At 43.0% G+C, this 8832-nt stretch overlaps 4 protein-coding genes across 4 annotated transcripts; 1 reads left to right on the top strand and 3 right to left on the bottom strand.

Moving 5' to 3' along the window:
* Nucleotides 1-620: 620 nt before the first annotated feature.
* On the bottom strand, nt 621-1584 carry PVX_092250 (hypothetical protein, conserved; the record flags this gene model as incomplete). The annotated part of the gene is made up of 1 exon (XM_001615393.1): nt 621-1584. The coding sequence occupies exon 1, from the start codon at nt 1227-1229 to the stop codon at nt 621-623; it is 609 nt and encodes a 202-aa protein (XP_001615443.1). The 5' UTR covers nt 1230-1584.
* A 1224-nt stretch (nt 1585-2808) lies between these two features.
* On the bottom strand, nt 2809-3585 carry PVX_092245 (aquaglyceroporin, putative; the record flags this gene model as incomplete). Its single annotated transcript, XM_001615392.1, has 1 exon — nt 2809-3585. The coding sequence occupies one exon, from the start codon at nt 3583-3585 to the stop codon at nt 2809-2811; it is 777 nt and encodes a 258-aa protein (XP_001615442.1).
* A 1894-nt stretch (nt 3586-5479) lies between these two features.
* PVX_092240 (50S ribosomal protein L2, putative) lies at nt 5480-6421 on the bottom strand (the record flags this gene model as incomplete). Its single annotated transcript, XM_001615391.1, has 1 exon — nt 5480-6421. One exon carries the CDS (start codon nt 6419-6421, stop codon nt 5480-5482), a length of 942 nt encoding a protein of 313 aa, XP_001615441.1.
* An 856-nt stretch (nt 6422-7277) lies between these two features.
* On the top strand, nt 7278-8658 carry PVX_092235 (hypothetical protein, conserved; the record flags this gene model as incomplete). Its single annotated transcript, XM_001615390.1, has 2 exons — nt 7278-7407; nt 7574-8658. The coding sequence occupies 2 exons, from the start codon at nt 7278-7280 to the stop codon at nt 8656-8658; spliced, it is 1215 nt and encodes a 404-aa protein (XP_001615440.1).
* Between the last annotated feature and the right edge of the window lie 174 nt (nt 8659-8832).

Below are 8832 nucleotides of genomic sequence, written 5' to 3'. Positions count from 1 at the left end.
ATCACAACACAAAAAAAAGAAAAAATGCGGCACCATGTTAAAACTGTAAGACACGAGAATAAAAAAAAAATAAGAAAATAAATAATATGATATGATATAATAATAATAATAATGACAATAAACAAAATAACGGTTGTCACATTGGCCCTTATTTGAGGTGTCCCCGCGGCAGACTTCTGCAAATAGTTGTAAGCATCTTGCATCGTGCTTCATCGCGCTTCTTCGATTGATAGCAAAAAAATGGAAGAAATGCGACCTACCAAAATGCAAAACAGCCCCAATGGTGACATTTGAAAAGTTGTAAAAAAAAGACATATTCTTCTGCAGCTATTTCGAAATGTGTCTCATATTACAATTTTTTTTTATGAACAAAATTTCGAAATGAGCAATTTTGGCTAGTCGATTTTTTTTTTTTTTTTTTTTACAGCCAAATTGTTTTACAGCTGAAGATAATGGCTACCCCCTTCTGCCCACATATTTGTGTGCGCCTCTTTTAATTTGTTTTCCCGCTATGTCTACACTGATTTGGTTTACACACAGGGGGGGTCATCCAAACGGGTGGTGTTTGTGGAATGATAAACCAATTCGTTGCAGACAACATGTTGTTCATTTCTTATGGGTTATTTTTTGCCCTTCTCTTCAATACTCTTAATGTCGTTCAAATCGAAAATTTTATTTTTGTTTTTTTCCTCAAGACAGTCCCGTTCACTCTGCTGTATTTTGGTTGCTTCCCTTTGCTCTTCCTCTTCGCACATTTTCTTATATTCGGAGAAGCTCATTATTTCCTTTTCATTCACCTCGTTGGTCAGCAGTTCCAAAATCCACCCATCGGTTTCCGAATTTTCGTTCATTAAATTTACGTTGTCGACTATTTTGTTATTGATGTCGACAATTTGGCCACTGATGGGGGTGTACACATCCCCCACGCTTTTGACGCTCTCAACCGTTGCGATGCAGTCCCCCTTCTTTACGTACTCATTTACGTTATGCGAAATGTCGATATACACTATTTCCCCCAATTTTTCTGTTCCATAATTGCTAATGCCTATTTTGCATTTTACGTTGTTTTTCTTTTTCAATTCGGTCAAGTGTTCATCATTTATTTTGATGTATTCGTGTGACTTTGTATAGTACGTAATGCATCTGCCCACCTTCCGTTGTGCGCAAAAGGGGGCAGCTCGCGCAGGGAGAAAAGGTCTTTTAAGCAGCAGCATTTTTTGCGCGAGCATGCTTTTGAAAGGTTCAAAGGGTGAAAAAAATAAAAAAAAAAGCAAATAAAATGACAAAATGGAAAAGAGGTCAAGCACTTCTTAAAGCAAAAAATACACTGCCAATTTTCAGAACCAATATGGTGATGCGCACGTGAAAACACCTATAACCTATGTTACTTAACTCGGAATGGGAGCCCTTCGCTTGGTTTTTCTTTCCGCGCGGCTTAGCGGAAGAATGAATGGGGCCAAAATTTTGACAAATAAAAAATTAGCCAATTATTCACATTTATCCCAGCAAAGTTGTGCTTCTTTTTTTTTTGACGGTGGTGTTGCTTCCTAAAATTTCTTGAATCGTTATATTTGCCTTGCTGTTGTAAATTAATTTGCATTATTTATTTTGGGGCCATTTCGTTCAGCTCTTTTTTAAGTGCATACAAACTGGCAAATGTTAACGCATGTTAGAATGCCGATTCTTTCGGCAAATATTAACACATTAGAATGCCCATTTTTTGGCTAACATTCCACGGCAATTTAATGCGCTAAACTGCGAAAGGTGCTGCTAATTCTGTAGGTGATTAAAAGTACACAAAAAGAGGAGCTCCTTTACGAGCGTAGCAAAATGGAAGTCACCCTAGTGGTGCAACATACTGCTTATCGGGGGACGCTCTCCTAATAAAATGGTTTAAATAATTGCGCAGGTTCGTTTCCCCTCATATGACTTGAAAACAATGGCAAAAGACACTTACACACCTGTGCTGCACTATACCTTTTGCCTTCTCTAATTATATCATGCTGCATAGGTTGGCGCCGCTTACCCGTGCGCGCACTTCGCCACAGAGGGGTGGTTTTATTTGAAAGCATTACAACAGTTTTTAAAACTTCTCACGTAAGTTCTCACATTTCACGATAACGTTTTTACGATCATTCCAAAACGGAAGGAAAAAAAAAAAAAAAAAGAGGATAATACACTATGAATTTACAAAATATGTATACATTATTCTTATATTACATTTACTGCAATAGCACCTATTAAAGCATATGGGCCGACGCAAGAACAGTACGTATGTACTCACTAAAACCGCATGCGCGAAAATGTAGAGACGTAAAAAAAAAAGGGGAGAAAAAAAAAAAATTAAAGCTACTAGTGCAGTGGAATCGTCCAAAACGGGTCCCATTTTAGCGTGCACATTGATGTGTGTACGTGGTCGCACGAAATGAATCGAGCGTACATGCACACAGACGGGATGCACACAGACGGAATGCTCCCAAACGGGATGCACACAGGCTGAATGCACACAGAATTAATTTTAGCATTTAGGGCAACACCACTAATCTGCAACATTCCTCCGTTTTGGAAAAATAGAAAAACTATTTTAAAGAGCAAGAACGAAATGGCTTGCTTCACAACAACGTTAAAAAAAACGCGTAACAAAAGTGTATCATAAAATGAATACTACAAAGGGTGGTTACACGTTCGTGCACATGGAGGGTCTGTTTCTAATTATGGGAAAGCAACTGCGCGGAAGTGTCACACCTCCACGTTATTTGCTTTTCTGTGGTAAACGATTTGACCACTTTCCTCACACAGCACAGGGTGTTACACCTCCACGCCGCCTTTATCCGTGCTGGCCCCTTCAATTAGGGGAGCAATTAGCTTGTCGTAAAGCTGGCAAAAAATTACGGAGCCAACAATTGGGGCTATAAGGGGAATAAAAAAGTAACACTTATCTTTTGTGAAGGCATCGGATCCGTAGGCTGCTAGGGAAAGTAATCTGGCGCCTAAATCTCGTGAGGGGTTAAGGGCAAATCCGGTATTCCCACCAAAGCTTAAACCTATGCATAAGATGGTCAATCCAACTACGGAACTGAGTTTTAAAACGTTAAAGTGTCCACATACGTTTTCGTCAACCACTAGTAATATCACCAGAAGTAAAATGCCTGTTAGTACTAATTCGTGCATAATGGCACTGGGAATGCCTATAACTTCGTTTCTCCCTGTTTCCCACGGACACTTTGGGATTTTGTTATCTTTGACAAAGCCATAGTATAATCCATAGACGGAGGCCGTTGCTGAAAATGCCCCCAAAAGTTGCGCAACAAAATATAGTGGTATTTTCTTATAATCAAATTTTTTAATGGTGGCAAAACCTACCGTTACTGCTAAATTCAAATGTGCACCACTTAATTTGGCCGCTGTCAGGATGCCAAAAAATACCCCCAAACTCCATCCTATACATAGTCGAAGCCAATCCTTCTCATTTCCCACCGTGTGATAATTTGCTGTGGCACCTTCCCCCAGGAACATAAGCACAAATGTCCCCAAAAATTCTCCCAAGAACTCCCTCACCATGGGATTGCACGAACGGACCTGCATTTTGTACGGAGGGAACTTGCAATTTCAATTTTAACTTCAAATTGAAATTCGAACAAGTAGGGAAATCATAAAGTGAAGGGGGGCATATACAGCTGGCAAAAGTGGGGAAAAATAAAAAAAAAACTTATATATAGGAAGTAAAAGTTGCGCGATTTGGGAAAACTTTTCCGCAAGGATGTAGGCAGACTGGTGAAAAAAATTGGAATAAATTGGAAAAAGTTGGGAAAAAAATTTGAAAAAAATTTGAAAAAAAAGGAAAAAATTAAGAAAAAAATGGCGTTAACGTGGTGAAAAGGTGGCGGTATTTTTTACGAGATAAAGGATACCACTTGGCAAAAAAAAAAGGAACAAATTCTGCCGTTATGCTACATGTCTGCCTGTATGTGTTATGTTATATACATACGTTTACACCATGTCATACGCGTATATGCATATTCACCTGCGCGTGGCGTTTTCTTCTCCTCGAGTGGCAAACGTGGCGGGAAAGTAAATCGGCCCCGCTCAGCTACGCCCGCTTAGCCACGCCACTATCCACGTGTGCGTTAAAAACGTTTTTCATGTTTCCCCCTCATGGAGAACCCATGTCACCGAGGTGTTAATTCCCCCCAAAATGTTCCCCACTATGTATACACGCTCATAAATGCGCCTATGCGCATGTGAGTCCGCGCGCGCATGCAAATGAAAACGCGGTTAAAAAGGACAATCGAAGAGGTTAATAAAACGCTATTTCACTTTTTTCCCACTTGCTCATTGGGTTATCACAAAAATTGCTGTTGTAATTTTTACAATTTTAAAAAATGTATATCACGTTCGCGTTTTTTATCGCCTATGGGGTGCCCCAGCGAAGTGGCCACTTCGAAGCATGGGCATGCGCATGGAAAACGCAAAAAAAGTGAAAAAAGCAAACATGCGCTAAAGCATACGCGTACACAACTCGCTCGCCCATGCGAGGGGAAACCACTTCCTCACGCGTAGTCCCCACGCTGACATGCAAAAATGCATTTTGCAGTATCCTGTACAGGTGCGACTGCGCGTGTGGAAGTGCCCGCCAGAATTAAAAAAAATCATCCCGCCTTACGTTTATGCAAACAGGTGGTTCCAAAAAGGCAACACTTTTTTTCCCAGAAAAGATAAATTTACGCTTATCAGTTTGAAACACAAACAGGGTTATTTCATTTTCGTGTAACGTAACATGCGTTTTGTGCATGAGGAAAAGGGGAAGAGGCGTACAGGTGGGAAAAAACGTAAAATCGACATAATCCAAATGAACGGTTATTTTATTGTATTTTATTTTGTTATTTTTGTTATTTTTTTTTTCCATACCGGCAGTTTGATAGGGAAAAAAAAAGCAACATCATTTTGTGAATAAACTGGTACGTAAAAAATAAATACCCCCTTCGCATTTTTCCACCTTTTGGCATATTTCGCCGGAGAGCAGCTGCCAAAATGATGGCCCACCGAGGGGATACTCCTCGTGCTGCATACTGCGGTGATGAGTTCCTCCAAAAAGGACATAAACGTAAACGCTTTTCCGAATGTGCACCCTCCCCCCCTATGTGCGTGTGTGTACTTGTGTGACGCGTCAGCGCACGGTTTTTTGCAAAATAGGAACCCATATGATATATATTTTTGCACCCATTAGGGGGCCATTTTTTTGCTCCTTATGAAGCGAAGCATACAGAGGGATGACCTACAAATGCACATAATGGAAGACGCAAAAAATGAAGGTCTTTCCCCTCGGGTGGAACTGGGTCCAATGTTGCCACCCCTCATTGGTATGCTCCAAGGGCGCTTCTTCAACATGGGTGGATGTGCACACGGATTGGGTCCCCCCTATTTCATATACACTCCGGCGAATCATACCCTGGGTTAGCTCCCCCCCCCTAGGTGCACATCACACAGTAACACCGTACTTCTTCTGCAAGCGGCCACAAATATTCCTCCTGATGATTAACCCGAGTGGCTTCTTCTTACTGCGTGTCTTAAACCCATCTCTGCATTTCCCCCAGAGAGAGCACTTTGGTCTTTTGGTATGTTTCTTACTTGTGCCTCCTCCATGCGGATGTTTGGAAGGGTTCATGGCAACTCCCCTGACGACTGGTCTTTTGCCAAGCCACCTGTTGACTCCCGCTTTGCCTAAAATGCGCATATGTCTTTCCAGGTTGGAGACCTGACCAATAGTCGCCCAACATTCGAGAGGGAATTTTCGAATTTCTGTTGACTTCAACTTTATTGTGGCGTATTGGCTGTCCTTACTCAGTACAGTGGCGTAAGTACCAGCTGCTCGTATTAATTGGCCACCAGCCCCTGGTCTCATTTCCAAATTGTGAATGATGCTCCCCACGGGGATGTTCTTCAAAGGTAGCGAATTCCCAGGGTTAATATTTGCATATTTACTTGCAATGATTTTATCCCCAGGCCTTAACAAAAGGGGAGCCAAAATGTAAGACAGTACCCCATCCTCATACTGAACTAACGCTATGTGTGCACTTCTAGAAGGGTCATACTCTATCCTCAATACAGTGCTGTAGATATCCTTCCGCGACCTTTTAAAGTCTATAAATCGTAATCTTTGTACATGTCCCCCTCCTCTATGTCGTGTGGTAATTTTCCCCACATTATTTCTCCCTGAATTTTTGATCCTAGGACATGATAAATTTTTCATTACTCTCCCTTTGTACAATACTAGGGGGTTATTTTCCAGAAGTTTTTCTAGCCTCTGTTGCTTGGCCATCGTGAAGGCGGTCAAGACATCTGGCTTGATTTCCTTCTTCGGGAAAAACGTTTCAAAATCGATGTACTCCGGTATGTTCCTCTTCACATTTGGAGAGTACATACTGGAGAAGCACCTTTTAATAAGCGCGCAGGGGGGGAGGAGTATCCCCCCCACGGTTGCTCTGTTCATTAGGGTGATGCGCGCAGGTATAACTGTGGATCTTCTTTTTTCCCAAACGGGTTTAATTTGGAGTGACACGCGAGGCACGTGTCATATGGTTCGGGCCGACACGTCATGAGTGTACACGTGTAAACGTGCAGATGTTGCAGAGCCGACCAAGGTGATGCATACTAACTTGGTGAGGCGGGTGAGCCTTTTTCATTTGTTGGGGAATTTCCCTAGCTGGGCTTTGCCCATCGCGAAGAAAGTTACCCCACGAAGGGACGAACGTGTGCATGCGTATATACTGCCTATGTACATACGCGTATCGCGTTCGACTGCTCGTGCCCACCTCGCTTGGGCGCTGCAAGTGGGGAGCAATTTTTTTTTTCTCAGATTAAGCCGCGCTGAGAAAAAGATGTAAAAAAAAAAAAAAAAAAAAAAAAAAAAAACGACCTGGTAAAATGGCGAAGCGTACAACGCGATGAATGGCTACATCAAAATTGATAACGCTAAAGGGAGGACCCCTGCAAAGAGAAGGCATCCTCCTAAATTAGCGCCTTCACAAGTATACAATATACATACATGTAGTACCAATGGCACGCCGCATAGAATGAGGAACGCACCAGCATTCCAATGGTTAACCATGCCGCCAGCATATCTCCCCATTTTTACCTCCCCCTGGTTAACCCTACCCCAGCTAGTATACAGCTTTGCTAGCCCCCTTTTTTTTGGTGCATATCCGACGAAGGTGCCCATGATGTCATGTGCTTCTTCCATATAGGGGTACCACGCAGAGACAAACAACTCCGACCAGATGGCCAACCGAACGGACGTGAGCGCCATCAAAATCTTTGGCTCCAATCCGCAGTACTTAATATCGAATATTATACGCAGCAAAATATATGAGAGCCCCTACTGGAAGGAGAAGTGCTTTGCCCTGACGTGTACGTTTTAACTGAGTCTTCGCGTTGGTCACTTGTAGTTTGCGACCGTTTGGAGGGCGCCTTCTTCGTCAAGTGAAGCAGCATCTGAATCTGCATCTGCAACTGCATCTATGCTGCTCCTCCACGCCTACACGGGTGCCTTTTTTTTTCTTCCCCCCTTTTGCAGCCGAATCGATCATCGACCAGGCGGTGAACCTGAAGTACGTTGGAGGAACCTACGGGGGAAACCGAAAGCCAACCCGGTTCCTCTGCTTAGTCCTGAAATTGCTGCAAATACAGCCAGACAAAGATATAATCTACGAGTACATAAAAAATGAAGAATTCATTTATTTAAGAGCTCTGGGTATTTTCTACCTTAGACTGATAGGAAAGAGCCTAGAAATTTACCAGCACTTAGAACCCATTTTATTTGATTACAGGAAAATGAGAATCCGGTTGCAGAATGGCACCTTCGAGAAAATGTACATGGATGTGTTCGTGGACAACTGTTTAGTTATGAATAACTTTTTGGACGTTGATTTTCCGAGCCTTACGAAGAGACAGGTATTGGAAGATAATGATTTGCTAGAGAAGGTTAATTTGGACTACTATAAAGAGTTGCTAAACATTCCCTCGGACAATGAACTGTTTGAGAAGCAAGCAGAGGGAGGGGGGGAGAAGAGGCGGGGAGGAGGTAACACCCCCAGTAGTGGCTACGAATCGGGGGGGGTTGGCCATGTAGAGAGGGGCAAAAGGAAAGAGAGAAATGGGTTCTGGGAGAGAGGCAGGCGCGGGAGCAGTAGAGACAGAGGTAGAGATAGGAGCTACTCCCGCGAGCGCGATCGGGACAGGGGTAGGGACCGGAGCTACTCCCGCGATAGGGATAGAACCCAACGCCGCGATCGGGACAGGGGTAGAGACCGGAGATACTCCCGCGAGCGCCATAGGGAGAGAACAAAACGGAGAGAAAACAAACTAACTGAACACCGGGGGCACAAAAAAAAAAGACCCTCCTCAGAAGGGCGAAGGAGCTACTCTGCGAGTGAATCGGCAGAGACTCGCAGGAGGGAGAAGAAGAGGCGACGCGCAGGTGAAGAAAGCGACTCGGATGAAGAGAAGAGGAAGAAAAAGGAAAAGCGGGAAAAAGAGAGGAAGAAAAAAAAAAGGCAGGAAAAGGACCATTCTGATGTTGAGGAAAGTAACAAGGATGCACTGTCCGTAGAACGATGGAACAAAATCAGGAAGGACTTAGGCATGAAGCCGCTCAAGTGAATGTCCCCACGCGCGTTTGTTCCCTTTTTTTGTCGCACAGGATGTGTGCTGCGTACGTTTTTGCCATAATTTTTACTTTATTTTTACGTTAGTTTTTATTTTAATTTTTTTTTTAGTGCCACTTCTACCTTTTGCAAAAAGTGAGCGGCTGTTTGGGCACCCTCGGGGGGAGGG

The sequence above is a fragment of the Plasmodium vivax genome, chromosome 9 (genome assembly GCF_000002415.2).
Source record: "Plasmodium vivax chromosome 9, whole genome shotgun sequence".
Classification (NCBI taxonomy): domain Eukaryota; phylum Apicomplexa; class Aconoidasida; order Haemosporida; family Plasmodiidae; genus Plasmodium; species Plasmodium vivax.
This window is presented reverse-complemented; position numbering and strand designations above follow the sequence as displayed.